The sequence below is a fragment of the Perissodus microlepis genome, chromosome 13, assembly GCF_051167445.1.
Source record: "Perissodus microlepis isolate ML-2025 ecotype Zambia chromosome 13, ASM5116744v1, whole genome shotgun sequence".
Classification (NCBI taxonomy): Eukaryota; Metazoa; Chordata; class Actinopteri; order Cichliformes; family Cichlidae; genus Perissodus; species Perissodus microlepis.
In genome coordinates, this window is record NC_140473.1 from 22432012 (window position 1) to 22451206 (window position 19195).

General features: G+C 39.8%; 3 protein-coding genes across 4 annotated transcripts in view; 2 read left to right on the forward strand and 1 right to left on the reverse strand.

Annotated features, from left to right (window-relative positions):
• The first annotated feature begins 39 nt into the window (after positions 1-39).
• Positions 40-9556, forward strand: slc3a1 (solute carrier family 3 member 1). Its single transcript, XM_084947619.1, has 10 exons — positions 40-2262; positions 3006-3185; positions 3312-3457; positions 3601-3726; positions 4130-4249; positions 6559-6683; positions 7051-7252; positions 7811-7993; positions 8233-8358; positions 8461-9556. Exons 1-10 carry the CDS (start codon positions 1833-1835, stop codon positions 8890-8892), a joined length of 2070 nt encoding a protein of 689 aa, XP_084803745.1. The 5' UTR covers positions 40-1832; the 3' UTR covers positions 8893-9556.
• Positions 8343-17270, reverse strand: prepl (prolyl endopeptidase like). Of its 2 annotated transcripts, none has more exons than XM_084947618.1 (15): positions 16933-17270; positions 14944-15072; positions 14656-14722; positions 14286-14466; positions 14122-14210; positions 13895-14021; positions 13601-13817; positions 12925-13116; positions 12548-12760; positions 12149-12324; positions 11711-11927; positions 11396-11545; positions 10656-10782; positions 9581-9669; positions 8343-9182 (listed from the first exon to the last, which is right to left on the reverse strand). In XM_084947618.1, the coding sequence occupies exons 1-15, from the start codon at positions 17062-17064 to the stop codon at positions 9105-9107; spliced, it is 2184 nt and encodes a 727-aa protein (XP_084803744.1). In that variant the 5' UTR covers positions 17065-17270; the 3' UTR covers positions 8343-9104. The 2 variants fall into 2 exon arrangements, with proteins under 2 accessions (XP_084803744.1, XP_084803743.1); XM_084947617.1 differs by having other exon boundaries at positions 10635-10782.
• camkmt (calmodulin-lysine N-methyltransferase) overlaps positions 16728-19195 on the forward strand; it is a 108552-nt gene continuing 106084 nt past the window's right edge. Inside the window, exons 1-3 of the mRNA XM_084947625.1 lie at positions 16728-16890; positions 17594-17770; positions 18794-18972. Coding sequence (XP_084803751.1) covers positions 17609-17770; positions 18794-18972 — 341 coding nt within the window. The 5' untranslated portion in view covers positions 16728-16890; positions 17594-17608. The remainder of the gene's footprint in view (positions 16891-17593; positions 17771-18793; positions 18973-19195) is intronic.

Consider the following 19195-nt stretch of genomic DNA (forward strand, 5'->3'; position numbering starts at 1 on the left):
TTTAGCAGAGACATGTGTTTCTGGTCACTCTTTATATACAAGTAGAAGTAGTAGAAGTTTTGTACAAGAATAAGTTACCATATAGGTCAGAAAAGAGAGCAGTAAGTCTAACATTAAGATTGAAAGACTGACACAGGCACACAAATGTGTCAAGGGTTATTTTTTTGTAATTTATCATAAGTCACAAGATGGTAAATCAGTGGCAAGAATAATACAAGATTGATTCCTAGAAATCTGTGATACTGTAAAGTGCAAATTAAAAAGGAATTCTATCATTTGTAAATCTTAAACCCATGTATTTTCTTCACAAGTTAAAATAGAAAACATCAAATGTTTAAAGTGAAAAAATGTAGCATTAAAAAAAGTCCCTGAAATGTTTAGACATTTTTAGCATCCCTTCTTCTCTCGACAACAGTTCATTAACTTGTAGGAACTGAGACCAGTTCCAAAGGTTTTCAGTTTGATCTTTAATCTGTATGGAGGGCTCAGGGGATAGAGGTCACCAAAAACACACTGCTAGTACAGTTAAAGCATACCTGGGTAAGGAAAATAATGTAACACAATCAGTCATGGATTGGCCTCTCCAGAGGCTGGACCTCAACATTACTGAAACAATGTGGGATCATCTTGATAAGGAACACTACAAAAGGCAGCCAACATCCAAAGAAGAGCTTTGAAACGTTCTTTAAGAAGCCTGGTCAACCATTCCTAAAGACTTCTTAAAAAAATTACAAAAATGTTTACCTACGAGAGGCTGTGTTAAAAATAAATAAATAAAGGTGATCACACCAAATATACACTTTAAGATTTGTTAGAACAAAGTCAGATGAGTGAAACTCCGCTTTCTGCCAGCGTTAAGAAGTTTAAGTATACATTTAATCCCGGAGATAATATAAGATAAACAAGTGCAATTTCAGCAGTACATCTTTCTACATAAATGTGTAAAAAATAAAGACAGATAAAGTTCTGCTTGCTCACTGTCTAGAACGTCCCTTATTTATTAACAATGACGTTTTTGTTAATTCACAGCAAATTTTTCTATTTAGTTTGCAGAAATTTCTAAAGATGGTAAAAAAAAAAACGGGAATACTGTATTTCTCTCATTAGCTAATGGATACACAATTAAAACACTTTATCGTAGTACGAATGACTGTGACAGAAGTTATTGATCAGCAGGAAAAGCTGTAAAATTTACAAAAACACAGTTAAAGTCTAAAAATGTATGTCCTCCAACACATTTTCCAAAGGCATCCTATGGGCCGGATTGGAGACTGTGTCTGTCCAATTTTGGCCCCAGAACTTTAAGTTGGACACCCTTGATTTAGGTTGTATTTTATGTATATTTTTTCAGTGTAGGATCTGTGAGCTGTGAAAGGAAATGTTAATCAACACGTTGTGATGCGTTTTCTAAAAATGAAAGAAATGGAGTAGCTCTTGGGGTTTTGAAATATCTTCTGTATTTTAATGTTGGTGTTAAAGTTCACAAATCCCAAAATAGGAAACACATTTAGTTCAGGTGCATCTTTATCGCCTACAATATTAAAAGGCATCTTGCGCCTTGGTGCTTTTGTTTGGTTTGGAAGGTTTTGAAGTAACTGATGTCTCAGTCGTAGTTAACACTGTGTACTGAAAAAAACACAAAAAACGCTAATCTGTAACCAGTCCCATCAACTCTCCACTTTCCCACATTCCACAGGTGTGTCAGAGACAGGCTCTACTCCGTGTACTATGACCCTCTGATTGTAGTCATATATTTAATCTGCGCTCTCCGAGTCACTCATTGTTCTTGAGGCGAGCTACACAACCCGACACGGTTCGTTTTAACAAACAACATGAGTTATAGAAACGACTCCGACAGCGTGGAGCTCGGGGAGTGCACCAGAAACCCGGGTTATAAGGATGCAGACGGAGACGGGCCAGCAGCGAGGGACAACATCAGCGTCTCCGACAGCGAGGAGAAGCGGGACTCCATCGGCGTGAAGCGGCTCTCAGACGCGCGAGATGAGTACACGCAGATCAAACCGTACGCCGGGATGCCTAAGGAGGTGCTGGTGCTGTACTCCTCTAAGGCCCGGTACCGAGTGCCCCGAGAGATCCTGTTCTGGCTAACGGTGTGCTGCACCCTGGCTCTGGTGGCGGTCACCATCGCGGTGATCGCGCTTTCTCCGAAGTGCCTGAGCTGGTGGCAGGCCTCCCCGGTGTACCAGATTTACCCCCGGTCCTTCAAAGACTCCGACGGGGATGGGGTGGGAGACCTCAAAGGTAAGACACCCAAAGCACTGCTGCAAGCTCCGATAACGACTATTCGAAGATTTTCATTAAAACAGGTTTTTTTATGGACGACACCAATGACGCTCCGCTTCCAACAGTGGAAGGCACATACTGTTACACTTTTGAGTCACTTAGAGCGTTTCCATATTTTAATGTGCATTTCAAACTACTGTACTTTTAACACCTTTAGGCCATATTATAAATACTTCCCCATATACTCATATAGATTTGAGTAGCCTACTATTGAAATCCTGCAAAATCGCTGTGATTTTTTTTGCCAGATAAAGCCTCCTATGAACTCTTCAGGCTTCATTTTTTTTAAAACAATGTAGCACCCTTTCTGAGATTGTGGATTTACAAAAATTTGGCAAAGTATACACCGTGTCCTGGTAGATTTTTTACTCTGTCAACCTAACAGCTGCTCTTATCAATTTCTTATATTTGGTCACTTATACAAGAGTAAATTATTAACTTTATTTAACCATTAGTAAAGTATACAAAGGGAATGGTAAAACTGCATCTAGTTGTTTTCAATGGCTCATTTATAATATTAAATATGCAGATGCTTTTTAGAGGGAAATGACAGCTGCTCTCACTATATTGCATTATTTCCTATAAAAATTTACTAATGCAATGCAGTATTATCTTTTCCTATCCATAGTCCTTCAGTTTATTAGGACTCTGAATTTCAGCACCGAGTGGTTACAGTAGATCCTGTATCTCCTGTCTGACAGGCATCAGGGAGAAGCTGGACCACTTTGAATACCTTAACATCAAGTCAATTTGGATCAGCCCTTTCTACCGTTCTCCCATGAAAGACTTTGGGTATGATGTGGAGGACTTCCGTGATATTGATCCACTCTTTGGAACCATGAAGGACTTTGAGGACCTCCTGGCAGCAATGCACAGCAAAGGTGTGCACTTTGAACACCCTTGTTTATGTGAAAATGTGAAGCTAGAAGGTGGTTTTGGGGGGTAAGATTGTTTTTTATAGCAGGCTGCATGTCTGACACACAAATACCCATCTCCATTTCCACCAGGTTTGAAGCTGATCATGGATTTCATTCCCAATCATACCAGTGATCTACACCGCTGGTTCAACTTGAGCCGGACTAGAGATCCTCACTATGAGGATTATTACGTCTGGACTGACTGCAAACCAGACGGACCGAAGCCTAATAACTGGGTTGGTCCTTGTACTGTTATTTTCTACCTGGTCTATGATTTTGTCTTCTGCACATTTTCACTGAACCTTCACCAAGTTCATAGTACTAAAAAGGTGCAATGTACTGGAATTTAGATCAGATTTGTTTCCCATCTTGCACTCAGGTGAGTATCTTTGGGAACTCATCATGGACATACGATGAAGTTAGAGGGCAATGCTACCTCCACCAGTTTCTCAAGGAGCAACCAGACCTGAACTTCAGAAACCCAGATGTCATCAAAGAGATGATTGTAAGATTACTGGAACATGCAGTGACACACACACAGACACACAAAAGCTCAGCTACTGACTCATTTCTTAAAATACATTCAGTGATGCATGTGCTAAAATCATGTGTTTTCTTCATCTGTTCTGTCTTTCACTGTATTATCATTTTTGTGTCCTTTGTCCACCTTTAACAGTAATGTGTGACACACTGATTATACATTAACTTGTACCAGTTAACCTATGTTTTTAATTGTGGCTGCACACAGTGCAAAGTACAACAGAAGCAATAATGGGCTGTACATAAACATTATTTCTACTCAACTGTCTTTGCTATAGTTGAATGATTTTATCTTTCTGCAGCCTTTTCACACATAATGTAGATGCTAGTTTAATTGCTCTGTATACATTTTTCCCCCTCAATTTTAGGATATTATTCATTTCTGGTTGGAGAAGGGAGTGGATGGCTTCAGGATGGATGCAGTGAAGCACATGCTGGAGGCTCCACACATGAGGGATGAACCACAGGTTGATCCAAACAAACCACCCGTGAGTGTTAAACTACACAGTTCAGCTAAAATCAATAGATGGGCACACTGAGGTCATACTGAGATAGACAGAAATAACACTCAGAAAACATATCTCCAACAACACTACACCACCACCACTAGCCTGAACCTTTGATGAAAGTCATGATAGATCCATGCTTTCATGTGAATTGTAACCTCAGTTTCCAGAAGTGACAACCAGTGTGGTCTTCTGCTGCTGTAGCTCATCTGCTTCAGGGTTCAAGTTTTTAGGTATTCAGAGACGCTCTTATGCATACCTTATTTGTGATGATGTTTTTTTGAGTCACTGTTGCATTCATATCCGCTCAAAGCAGTCGGGCCATTTTCCTCTGACATAAAAGCGCTAGGTTTTCAAGCATTTTTAAGTTGGGAGTTGTTATGATGCAAAATCAATTTTAAGATTATGCATTTGTTTTGGTAAAAGATTAACCACCAGGTTAATTTACCCCTAAGTCTGGGTTCATTTTGCCCAACAGCCACCACTGTGGAAAAAGAAAACCAGAGCCACGTTTTGGCTAAAGCAATCACACGTGTTTACTCACTGGCACTTCATCAACATGTGATATAACTTTCTAACCTAAGATAAATAGCTTTTGATGTGAAACTGATAGATGATATCTGTTATGCCAATAAAAACTTCGACAGGCAAAAAGCATTTTATAGTGAAAAACTTTAAATGTGGTTCAGGGGGTTGGGAAGCTCATCTGTAACCGGAAGGTTGCCCTTTCGATCCCCCAAGCTCTCTCTGTCCTGGTCGTTGTGTCCTTGGGCAAGAAACTTCACCTACCGCCTACTGGTGTTGGCCAGAGGGGCCGATGGCGCGATTTGGCAGCCTCGCTTCTGTCAGTCTGCCCCAGGGCAGCTGTGGCTACAACTGTGGTTTGCCTGCACCAGTGTGTGAATGTGAGAGTGAATGAATAGTGGAATTGTACAGCGCTTTGGGTGCCTAGAAAAGCGCTATATAAATGCAATCCATTATAAATATCTACTTAATCTATAAGGTTCTTTGTTCTGCAGTAAGTTGAAAAAGGAAAATGCTCAACAAATTTGGGGTTAAATGACAAGAACTGTGCATCGTTGCTCAGATAAAGGTGGTGGATGAACTTAACAGTTCTAAGAATCCAAGCTGTAACTTAGAGTTATGCAGGCATAATTAGATTTTATTGACTTATGTAATATCTGAAATGTCAGAGTCCAAAATTTAACGATCTGATCCATGAAAGCAGCTTTACTGAAGAAGCACTTTCCCTTGTTGCTAGTAGAACAAAAATAATCAAAAGCTGAGTGGGACTGTTCACACTGTGTATGATGTATCACTCATTATTTATCTCTAGCTGAAATGTCAGCTTCATAATCATGTGACGAACACACTGTTTGTGAAACTCAAAGGGTTCGTGATACATGCTGAATTAAGGTCAAAGAGGCTGACGATATTTCTCACAGAGGAAAGATTAGAAGCAAAGGAGCATATTTTGGTGGATTAGCAAGTCATTGGAGTTTACTTACGACTGCAGGGTAAAACCATAACACTGGGACTCTTTTACTCACTGATGACTGAGAATTTATACCCACAGATTTGCAGTTAGGTTACATTTTTACAGTCTGATCATGTTTAACCACGAGGTAATCTTTAAACAAAACAACACTAACAAAACAAAACAACAGTAATACATTTTTATAAACCACTGGAACTACAATTCTGCAATTGAGAAAGATATGTAAAAGTTTATAGGTGTATTAAGAGTTTTATCACACCCTCAGTCGTGATTCAGCTAAATATGAATCAGAAACCATCTGTCTCTACATTATTGCTTTAGTGGTTTATGCTGTGGTTGCTGTCGGCTGAATGGTTCACTTGCCTGTTATTAGGCCAGCTTAATGGCTTGAGATTATCTTTCACAAAAAGACATGCACATTAGGTGTAATTTTAGAACTGTGACATCACTGTCTCTGTGCAGGTCTATTGCTCATTCCCTTATATCTGTGAACCCAATGCTTTACACTCTGGTAACACCAATAGTTGTCCAGTGAGTCAGATTTCCTCAGCGCCTCCATAATTAGAACTTAACAAGATGTTTTTTCTTCCTTTGCCTTTCTCGCCCATTTTATTTGGACAGTTACAAAAATAACAAATCTGAAGAATTAGCAGAAACTTTCTTAATCCACAGTTTCTCACTCAGCAAACTGCTCAAAGAAAATACAAACTAACTCCAGCACACAGCCTGAAAGTAGCTAAGCTATACTAAAATTGCATAATCACCACATAACCTTATACATATTTCTATCCAGGAGTTGGTAACTACAGAGTGGGATCTTCACAGTGACTACACCACCAGTCAGGTGGGCTTGCACGACATACTGAGGGAGTTTAGAGCACAGATGGACATCTACAGTCAAGAGCCTGGCAGATACAGGTAGGAAAGTGATTAAGTGCATTCAATATTACTATGGCAGAAAAGATAAACTTATAATGCACTCGCCTACTTAATTATTACTACCTGTAATTATCATGTCACAATCATCCTTAATTTTAAAGACCTTTTGCTTATACAATGCACTAATGTTCAAACCAAACGATTTCATTAAATCGTTTGGTTTGAAACGATTTAATGAAATCTAGAATAAGGAATTAAGCCCAGATTTTTAAAATTATTTCAAATAAGGACACACTGGTATTTTAGAGTAAGATAAACAAAATCAGCTAATAGACGATATCCTGACACAAGTCATCGTGGTTTCTGTGTCATATCACATGCTAAATAAATTCCTCCTGTGCTGCAGATTCATGGTAACAGAGTCATACGATTATGAAGAGGTGCACAAGACCATGATGTACTATGGCACCAGGCTGGAAAAGGAAGGTGACTTCCCCTTTAACTTTTACCTGCTGGATCTACCCCAAAACACCAGTGGAGTATGGGCTAAGCATCTGGTCCACCTCTGGATGGGCAACATGCCCAAAGGAAAATGGCCCAACTGGGTGGTGAGTTCTTAAACTCATATTTATATATTTATTTCCTCGCTTTTTACAATTGTAAAAACCACAGGATCAGTAGCGTCATGTCCTGCATACTGTGGCACATAACATGCCGAAATCGTCAGATTAAGGAATGTGTCGGCAGCATTCATAAGAATAAACTGTCGAGTCATCCTTAGTAGACTGTCTGCCTGAGATCGTGCTTCTCACACTTGTGTTGTCATATCTTTCAAACCACAGGTCGGTTTATGTATTTGTTAATCATCAAACCCTTTGCAGTGATAGTTTGACAAACACTAGGCAATGAAATTAAATTTGTCAATACAAAAACACTCCTGTAAAGCTAAATAATTAGTAGCTGAGTAAAAGTAAATTACGCATGTTTATTTTCTGTAATTATTATTGATTAGGCTCAAAAGTATAGCCTTTTTACTTTATGTGCATCTTCAGACTTTAGCACCTAACACATATTAAGAAAACAAATATGTTTCAGCCCACCTCCTTACTTCCTAATTTCTTATTCAACCCTTTGTCTTGTTTTTGTCTTACCTACACTGTTATCAGGTTGGAAACCATGACAGGACTCGGATTTCTTCCAGTGCTGGTCGACTCTATGTTCGTGCCATCAACATGCTGCTGCTGACCCTTCCGGGCACAGCCACCACCTACTACGGCGAGGAGATCGGCATGGAGAACATTAACGTGACAGCAAGTCAGATACAAGACCCAGCCGGCAAATACAATACAGTCAGTACTGTGCACACACTGAAGAAACCTTTAAACCCTCACTGTCACACATCTCTGTGAGAGGTCCTTAAAAATAACCAGTTTAATGCCATTTTATTAATAACAATAAATAAACATAAATATAACAACATAAATGTCTTTACTTTAAAGGACATTTTTGCAGTCTTGTTGTATCTAATAAACTGGGGACTGTATACATGAGCAAATATACCAAAATGATTCCTCTGCTTTCACTGCAGAGTGCCAGTCGAGACCCTCAGCGTTCTCCATTGCAGTGGAATGCTGACATGAACGCAGGTTTTAATGAGAAAACAAATCTCACCTGGTTGCCACTACACCCCGATTATGAAACGGTCAACGTGGAGGTATAGATCTGTTTTTCTAATGTTCAACTTTGAAGAAAGATCGTTTTCTTAGGTGTATCTTTCTATGGTTCAACTGTCCTCCTCCCATTCCTTTATTCCCAGGCCCAGATGAAAGATGATGGTTCTGTTCTGGCTCAGTACCGCTTCCTGAACACCCTGCGTCAATCAGAGCTCCCCCTTAACCGTGGATGGTTCTGCTACGTCCACGCTGATGCCAATGTCTTCTCTTACATCAGAGAGCTTGATGGACTTAAGCGAGCTTTCCTCATAGTGGTTAACTTTGGTAAAGAATCAGCTGTCACAGATCTCTCCTCTGTTCGTGAGCTGCCAGACGAGTTGAAGGTGCTGATAAGCACCAACATGGCCAATGATGGCAAAGTGTTTCCGAAGTCTCGCATCCAGACAGAAGTAGGAGAGGGTTTGGTGATTCAGTACTCCACCAACACTCGGTTTAATCCCAACCATCCTGAAGAGTGCTACATCTCTGAGAAGGCTTGCTATTTGGAGACCATAGGCATACTTTATAAATGCTAGTAAAAATGGAGATAAGTATCCAATAACTGCTGTGTTACAGAAACAATCAAAGCATTAAGATTTTTCTCTGGTGTTTCCTCTACAAGGTAGTGATTTCTTATCTTTGAAAGTGTAATTGCTGTTATTATTATTAGATTTGGACACCAGTCTGTCTAGTTGCCGTGATGTAAGATGCTCTGTTTTTCATGCCTGACTGCTTCTTCATAGCCTCGCTATCTTCTCCGCTTGCGTGGAGGCCGAGGAGGGTCCAGGCCTAGCTCCATGTACAGAAATGCAAGCTTGAGGGCTTCCTTTGTTATGGAATAAAAAACAAACAAACAGTATGTATCTGTCATCACCCATCCAAGTGCTAAAACTCAAACTTTTACATTCATAAGGCAAATTATAGATTATATATTAAGAAGGCTTTCTCAGATTTGGCTGTTTATCACACACATACATGACGTCATGGTGCATTTGTAATAAACAAAATCACATCTACAGGTAAAAGGACTCCTTGATTTAACTGACTTTGTACCTCAATTTTAAAGCTGTGAGACAGATAGTATATTGCAATCAAGCGCTTGCTCTGTGCTTACTAATATTTAAAATATTTGTGTCCAATTTTCAGATCAATTTGTCCTTAAAAAGACTGCAAAATAAAAACATCGATCTTTTCAAGGTTTTAGCTTCAGGAAAATTAATTTACCTCCTCCAGCATTAGCTCAAAGTCTTCTGTTCCAAGGTGATTTGCTCCAGGTTGGATATTCAGAGCTATGTTTGGTGCTGGTTTACACTCTAAAATTAAACGTACACAAAGAGATTCAAGAGCCAAGTACGGGCAGAAGACAATACTTAAAATTAACATTTTCTTTAAAATGTTCTTTTCTCTGCTCCCCGTCTCTGCCCATTTCCCCCCCAAATCATCTTTTTCAGTCTTCTGTCTTTGCTTTCACTCATTTATCCTCCCATCTGATATCCCCCTGCCTCCCCTCCCTGTCTCTGTGGTATGGACTGTTTCACAAGTGCGGTCTTGACCTTGACAGTTCCCAGTCTGTGGCGTCTAATCTCTTGCTCTGATACACTATCTCTTTACCATGCTAATGGGCCTGCCCACCCGCCTGGATGTGTCTATGCCATCAGCACTTTATCAAAGACTCCGGAGAACAGAGAGAGACAGATTAGGGAGACATATACACACACACACACACATACACACAGACACTTAAGCTGCCTGGTGTATGTGTGAACAACAGAAAAGTGAGCGAGGGTAACGGAGAGAGATAATGTGTGCATTTGAAACAGGAGCAGAGGAGGCAGTGCGAGAGAGAGGGGTGTAAATAAGGAGTACCACCAACGTGGTGAAGGGAGATTATAAGTGAGAGGGAGAAAGAGCCTGTCAGGGGGAAATTAGAGCAATTAGCTGACACACACATACGCACACTCACAGACACACACACACAAAACGCATGTATACACAGAGGCAAGCTTTACTACAAGGTGACCTATGCAACATTTTGGTCATCAACTTAAATGCTGTTAGCACTTCCCCTGACAGATAGCCATGCATCTGCTACTGCTACCTCTCCCAACATGCACACTGAAACTACTATTGGGGGATGACCCTACGCTATTAAAACTGATCATGCAGAAATTACTCCTAAAAGAACGAGGACAATGTATGCTGAGATGCACACAAAGACAAATGCACACCCCCATAGAATGAGGTACTCAAACACACAATAATATGCATGGCTGCATACTTGGAGAAATGACTTGAGTACCCGACTTTGGCTTCATGCTGGAGTGTGTATGAACGGCTTTCTTTAGTTGTTCAGTGTATTTAAGGACGCCTGCCAGAGGAACCATGTTGTCACCACTGTAGGCTGTCAGCAGCATCGATGGGTAATGCTGTATCACACAAACACAGTCACACACACGCATTTTAAATTACATACTGTAGTTTACATTATGATGTTTACCAAAGGTATTAATTATCAGTGGCCCTCAATGTGTCCCTACAGTGTTTCATGGAATTAAACCAAACATCCTATAATAGATGTCATTAGTTGTTTTCAAAAACTGGCTGAAAAGCACTAATTGAACTAGAGCTGTTTTGAATAATGGCTCTGGACCAAAATGTTAGCCAGGAGAATTTAAAACTGGGTTTCAGCTTTGGCTGAAATAGATGTCAGTTACCTCGCATTAGGTACAGGACAATTTTTATTGCATTAGAAATTTGAAATCAAATACACCAACCTGGTCCACCTACAGGTAAGACTGAGTCCCAGAAAGGTTGGGACTCACCTGCAATTTCTTACCTGCTCAAAGCATCCGTCAATGCATTTGATCAGCATTCAACTATAATTGAGGTGATTGAAACACGTATGTGCATATGCAAACAAATGTATAAAGCAAAACATTACATCAAGTGGTAACACAAACAAAAAGACTATTTTCTGTTAAGCCAGTTAAGAAAAATACAGCTGCATTTTATTTTTATATTCTGTTTTCCTCTCCATACCTGAGGAGTGATGTTGTGAAGGGGACAGTAGGAGGTGATGATATGTCTATGTTTTGGGTTTCCCACTGGGTCCCCCCATTCATCTCTATCCTCTAAAGTTAGAGGCAGGCTGTGATCCTCCATAGTCCCTAACACATCCAGAAACGGAGCCTGAAAACAGGAAAAGGTGTGGTTTTGGAAGTGTTTAGCTCACATTTTTACAACAAGTAACTATAGAAAGACTAGTCAAGAATATTCATCATTTTGGTCAATTTAACAACAATGTTGTATGGTTCAGGGTTTAAGCACAAAACCTCCAACGGTTTAATTTCTTACCTGCAGGGTGACAGCCCGCATCAATAGTGGGTGTCTGTTGCACAGAGCTCCCACTGGCACAGCCCCAGCACTGCAGGCTGTAAGAGCGGTGAGAGAAGGAGAGGAGACTCCTAAGGAGAAAAGGTGATGGAGACAGGCTTGGAGGTCCTCAACTCCTCTCTGCTTCCCTCCCATGCAGGCTTGTCTGTGCCAAGAAAGGCCACGCTCCCCTCCACCTCTACAGAGTGTAAAAGCAAAGAACAAGTTACTTCAACTCATGGGGAGCACAAAGTTTGAATTACATATTTCACTTGCCCCCTATGACAACAATGACTTGTCTGTCATTTCCCTAAAACAATGTAGGTAAAGGTTTTGGTCATATAAAGCATGTCTCTCATCAGTAAATAACTTTTTGAGCCAACAGGGTTTGGTTAGCTTCCTAGAGGAGTGACATTATACCTGACATGGCAGTAGGCCAGAGCCCAGCCCTGTTCCAGCATCACTTTTTTCTCTGGGTAGAACTCCATGTTAAGATCTCTGCCATAAGCACCATAGACATGGACCAGCAGTGGTGCCTGTCTCAAATGCTCCACAGGTACTGTATGAAACAGTGTCACAGGCACAAAGGTACCGTCCTACAAAAACACACAGAGATGGGCTTTCAGACTAAAGGAATTAATGGTAAATTATCTAGAAATAAGTCTATAAAATTTGTTACAATTATATGCCTCTGTGTTAGGTGATGATGTATGAAGAAGCACAAAATGCCCTTCTCTGTATGGTGATAAATGCTAAATGCTTAGAGCCCTGCTGACATTGTCTTATTATTTGCGCAAATTATATTTCAAGTTTCCTCACTTGGCTGCAGGCCTCCAAGCGCGTAGTGATATAATCAGCTTGGTTCTCTGGGGAGGATCCATCTCCAGTGCCTGATAAAAGGAGCCCATTCTCAGGGTGTAGACAGTATGGAACCGGCGGATGGACTGGAGACGATATCAGGAATTCTAGCATATTTTGTTGGTCAGCCAAGCCTGGTTTCTTGGTTTTAATGGCACAAGCCCAGGATGGAAGCTTTGGTATGAATGTAGAAATAAAAAGCTTTGAGAATATATTAATAACACTAAACCACAAACCCATAAAATTACAGAAAGTAAACACTAAGAACAACCAAAAGGTGGTTAAAGTCTCAAACGCTAACAAGCACATAAGTATGCAAGAAATTGTGTAATAATTACCTGTACTATGTATGCATTCTTGGGGTGGATCAGAGGGACCACAATGAGAGCCAGTTCACTAACTGGCGTTCTTGCAACCAACACACAATGGTCTCCAACCACGTCCATGTCTTTAATTGTAGTCCCAGGTTCAGGCGCAAACAAGGAGACCCAGGAATCCATTGATGGCTCTGAGACAGGAGCCTGAACCACCTGGAAATTAAATGGAAAGATGAATCTCCTTCACTGAAAATCAATGTTTTAACTGGATATTAAATGTAGCACTCTGTAAAATACCACTGGTAAGTTAATAGAGCAAGTTGTGAATAGAGACCAATTGAAACAGAACATAAGGAAAATTATAGCATGTCAAAACACAGAAACCTTTTTAAACCATTTTAACTTCTAACGTTTTGTTTTCCATGTGCATTTGAAGAGAAAGTGAACAGTAGGTAAAAGCAGGTATACTCCTGTAGTTACAGAGTACACTGCATTCATGCCTGAGTCAGAATTATACGTGGTAAGTTCTGCTAGTCATTATGTATTTGTATATGTGTATTTTTGTCTGCATTATTCCCTATATTGTCACTATAGGACCAAACACTTATCCAGGTTTCCTTGGTAATGACGGGCAATCACTCATGTAAAATCTAAAAATACTATATATAAATATATATATACATGGGACAGACTATACCTGATATTCTTGTCCAAGCCCTGTATTTGCCAGTATAATAAACCGACTTCTCCAGTGCTCCACGTGGTATAGGAGATTGAGCTGGCGTGGCTGAACCACAAATGGATCTAAATTTGATGTTGCTATATCACTTAGCAGCACCTCTGAACTTGTCCTGCTGTTACAGTTGATGGTCAGGATCTGTCGGTCTCTGGTCAGGGCAACCTCCACAAACACACTGGGGAGATGTCAGCAGGTCAATTAGAGATGGTGTGGGAGTAGACGCAGCTTACATGCTGCATCGCTTACACTTACTCAGGCTGCATTTCCTCAAAAACAGAGGTTATCCTGCTTCCACTGGAGGTGAGATCCAGACGAAACACTGCGCTGGAACGTAGACCTTCCAGAGTCGAGTAAAATAGTATCTCATCTGTGGCCCACTCTTCACACATGCACACAATAATATGCAGTATTTTAAGTTTTACATCAGTGCTCTTACCTGTAACACAACTAAAATGAATTTTTATTGTGCAAAAAATTACCAAAGCTAAAGACTTTCTCCAGGGTTAGTGTCACATGTTGGGGATCCAGAGGTAGGAATCTTCTCCTTTCAAGCCTCACGACCACACACCTGATTCATCACAAAATTAACATCCTCTTTCTAATTCAGTAAGTACAGTAGTTTAAAATGCCTTGTTTGATTTACCTCAGCTCTTCCGTGTGAGTACATTTTAGCGACGCTGCAAGATGCCTTTCCTGTGGGGATAGACGGATTCTCTGGACCGTCCACTGAAATCTTTGCTTTCTCTTATTATTTTCAAGTCCCGTCTTCTCCAACTCTCCAGAGATTTGTCTTAGATTTAACACCTGCTCTGGCTCCAGGTGACCTAAAAACAGAAGAAATAAGTTGGAAAGATTTCTAATGATGGACTGCATAAAAAGTTGCACATGCAGTAACAGGAATATAGTAGAAAAAAAAATCCCTGTTGAGAAAATAGTCTTCTGCTGCTAAACTTTAGGCTTTCAGAACTGCTAACATGAGCGGTTTAAAGACCCTCATCATGTTTGCTGCTTACTCTGTTTCTTGTCCATTCTGTATATCCCATCTTCTTCAGTGAAATATAAATGGTGATGTCCGGGGACCTTTGACAAGATAAATAACAACAACAGCTGTATGATTAACATAATTTGAGGCTACCAAATAATCCTTTTCATGATATAGAAACTCAATTGCCAAACAAGTCATATTTATGATCATTATATTAAACAAATTTGCAATTCTAATTGTTGTCCATCAGTCCCACTAAGATAATATTCAAAATCATTATAAAATAGACAAATCCAAAACAAAAGGGCATCCTCACCACTGAGTAATCGGGTATATTGGAGAACCTGTGGTATGCATCCTTTAATCTCCTCCTGAAATACTTCTGTAAGTCCCTGTACCTCTCGAGTCCGGAGCTTAGATGGTCAGACGATGATAATGAAGTATCCTAAAATAAAACAGCTTCAAAAATTACTGCAATATTCCTCCACCTATTTATTGAAGTGTCACAGTCTTTTTGAGTAAGCAAAGCACTACTGTACTTATAGTGTGAGCAATAGCTAAACATACAAGCGCTATGTTCAGCAAGTCATTGTTAGATAACCTGGCTGCCTAACAATGGCTGTTTTTGTGTAATTGTAAGAATTGACAAGGAGGTGACATGAAAAGTGTTCAATTATAAAACTTAAGTTTCAGGAAATGTGACTGTTTAACTCTGAAGTGAGCAAAACACCAGAAGATATGTTTATTGCTCTAATTGTGTTTATCAAATCTATACTGATTTTTTTTTTTATTTTTTATTTTTTATCAATGATGGAATTTATTAAAAAAAATAGATGCTATGATGTCATTAGTTACAGTTTTCAATTGTATGCAAAAAAAACCCTGACTTTTAAACAGATATTTAAATTTCTTTCAGTAATTTTGGTCTGCTATTTGTTACAAAACTAATTATCCTAATTTGAATAATATTAGAAAAAAAATATCATAAAGCTTAAGCTAAATTTGAGTGAATCACTGTTAAAGTATACTGCTTTTATTTGAACATGACTGGCTACATATACTTTGATAAACCACAAATTATAATGAAGTCACCACAGTGTTTTTTCATCCTTGATTACTTAATGCTTCTGTTTGAAAGAAAATATAAACCAAATTCACAAACAAATTCATTTTAGAGGTGTAATTAAAACACTTTGTGCAGAAACACTCAAAATTAAGATCTATTATGATCACATTCTTGAGTTTATAAATTCCCCAGTGTGATTGGCTGTATTGAAGCAGGTAGATGAGAGCCTGGAGAGGTGGGGGTATGCTTTGGGGAGAAGAGGTCAGCAGAAACAAGACAGAATACATGTATCTGAGTGAGAAAGAGACATGTGTAACACTGAAGAGAAGATGAGTGAAGGTAGAGTTTAAACACCTGGGGTAAACCATCCAAAACAAAAAACAGTCCACACACAAAGATAGGTGAAGGAAAAAGTGAAGGTGTGGTGGAGTGGGTGGGCACGATATATCAAGGGTGATTTGTGACTGAAGGATAGCAGCAAGACTGAAAGAGAAGGTTTAGTAGATGGTAGCAAGATCTACTATGATGCATGGTTTGGAGAGGGTGGTGCTAGCAAAAGGAAAGGAGGCAGAGGTGAAGATGATAAGATTTCCACTGGGAATGACCAGGATTAACAAGATTAGTAATGAGTACATTTGATGAATATGGAGCTGACAGGCAAGGGGAAAAGAGACGATTCCTGGATGTAGAGAAGAAGGACATGCAGAGGGCTGGTGTGACAGGGATAGGGTGAGATGGAGGCCACTGTGGTGACACCTAAAGGGAGCAGCTGACAGTAAACAAAATAGTCCCATATGACTTTATATTTGTCTTGTCAAACCAATAGGCCAATTCCTATTTAAAACAATGATAGTGATGGCAATGTAGGAAAGGCTTTTATAAATAAACGACTGCGTTCATAAATGATCCAATTTGAATCTAAAGTTATTTTAAAATGCTAACCATTTGGATAGAAGAGCTTTGGGCATATTTATATAGTACTCTTGCATAAACACATGCATAACAAAACACATAGGAGGCGTTTGCCAGCACAGCGAGCCAGATTCAGAGTGTCAATTTCAGCACTATGCCCTTATCTGTGTCTCCTTACAAGACTAGTTTTGTCAACCCGGCAGAAAGACACGGTTTTCAATAATGAATGAGTTAGCGTTATCAGCGAGACGGGAGACCAGCGTGTAATCCTGCACCAAGCCAAAGGTAAGTAAAAACAGCATCTTTAACGTTGAATGAACTCCTTACCGACGAGCAACAACGCTGAAGGGACCAGGAGAGCCATGTTTTCCGTTTACAAGCGGCTAGCTCCAAGAATTTTGCCCGAAATTGCATCGGAACACGAGCAGATAAGAAAAACAAAGGCGATATACACGCCATGACAAATGTTTAACCGTTAATGAGATCAAATGAACAGGTGACAGCGACGTTTGCGTGATTTTAATTAGCTAACGGTTACTATCAAGTACAGTTGGTCACATTTGCTACAGTTAGGGCATTTTAATTGCCGTATAATCCCCGCTGCTTTCTTCTACGTTAATTTTTCAGCTACGCACAACAGCCAGTGAGAATATTTTCAGGCACATGTACGATTTCCTAAACGAATACCCGCTTGATGACGTAGCGAGCAATGCCAGGCAAAACTAATCAAATCCGTTTGTGAGCAGCCCTCAGTTATAATTGTGAAATCGAGCGCGATCGTTTAACATGCCTGGACTTGCAAAAGTGTACGGAAGTAGCATGCATCCTTTGTGGGTGTAACAGGTGATGACAGTGAAGCGGTGTATGTGATCATTTCTGCATCGCTATAGAAAAAAAGCCTTATTTTTTTGTATTACCGCACCGCTGTAACTGTGACAGCTGCATAAACAGGATTTAAACAAGTGCTTACGGATTTATCTCCTACCAGAAGTACGAAGATAAAATGGACAGGGACTCTTCTGGTGCTGCAGAAAGGACCGAGCCGGCGTCACCTTTGGGGAAAAATATTCACGAAGACACTCGCGCAGCTGATTCCCGCGCCTCCCGGTCAGGGACCTGTAGAAATACTGATGTCGCACGAGCCAGGTGGACCCTGCTGAGACAGGTATGCAAGCACAGAACTCTCATGGTTGCACTGCTGTCCCTGAAGGAAGAACAAGGATGATGGGAACCCAGAGTTCCCTGTCACGCTTCCCAAAAACTCTATTGTTTACTTAACTTTTAAAAGGATCATGAACTGCACTGTATTTACTTTCTTGCCCCAAAAGGAGGGGGCAGTTTCTGTACAATCTGATAATCCAGCACTTAATAATAAGTATAATAATAAGTATAATAATATACTTATTACAGTACAGCAGTCTTTTTTTCTGCTGATCTGCTTTAACATACAGTATTGCCTGAATTATTGTACAACACATCAGCTTCACAGCTGTGCTGGTAACAGTAGCTTTGTTAACACTTGAAAGCCATCTTTTCCCCTCCCCACAACTTCTGAAAACCTTGCATGCACTAGAGCAGTAACTGTTCCCTTACATGGACATTATGCAGCCCTTACATTTGGCTGACAAAAATATCTCCCTCCAGGAGGTGCAGAAAGCCCCAGACTGCTTTTTGGCACTTATTCCTGAACAGTAATAAACTGAAATTGTATGGACTGCATATTGCACAGTACTGTGTTTTCCATATACAGTATGTTGTATGTAGTAGTATAGTAGTAAGCATAATACTTAACCTGATTTTTTGTCTTTTCTTTCTAAAACATTTATGCAACATAATGAATACTTTCAGGGATTTACTGTGTACAATAACACATTTGTCACATTGCGTGGAGAGAGCCCATGGAGACACAGGGTGAACATGCAAATTCCACACAAATACGTCCCAGGATCTTCTTGCTGTTAGGCAAAGTTGCTAACACTTCACTACTGTACTCAAAAACCAAACTCAATCCTTTGTGTTTTCTTTTTGAAAAAATGTATTAAACATAATAAATACTGTCAAGGATTTACTGTAAACAAGAGATCATTTGTCACCATATTTAAATGTTATACTAATCCCAAAAGACCTCTTGTCTTTTGGACTGGAGGAAGGCTGTATTTATTTCCACTTTCTTATTTTCTTGTCATAGGTGTTGCGTCAGAAGCAGGTGGAGAGTCCGGAGGTCAAACAGGTGTCTGTTCGCAGGTTTGCCACATTTGACCTTTTCAGCAGAAAAAGGCTTGTGGCACGAGACCACAGTGATACCTCAGATGACCAGTGGGTGGAGTACAGAAGTGTCTACTTTCCTGAGTACAGTGCCTTACTTAGGTACACACACATGAATGGATCCACATAAGGCTCTTGTTTCATTCTGGCATTTGTAAAGCACAGTGACACTGCAAAACACAAAGGGCCATTTTGTAATACTGCAATATTATACTAGTTAAAAACTACTGTGAATATTTTTTACAATGTTATTTATCTTGTGTCATCAAAAGTAAAGACTTTAGTAAAGTTGAGTTGAACAAACAAAGAAAAACAAACAAAGAGA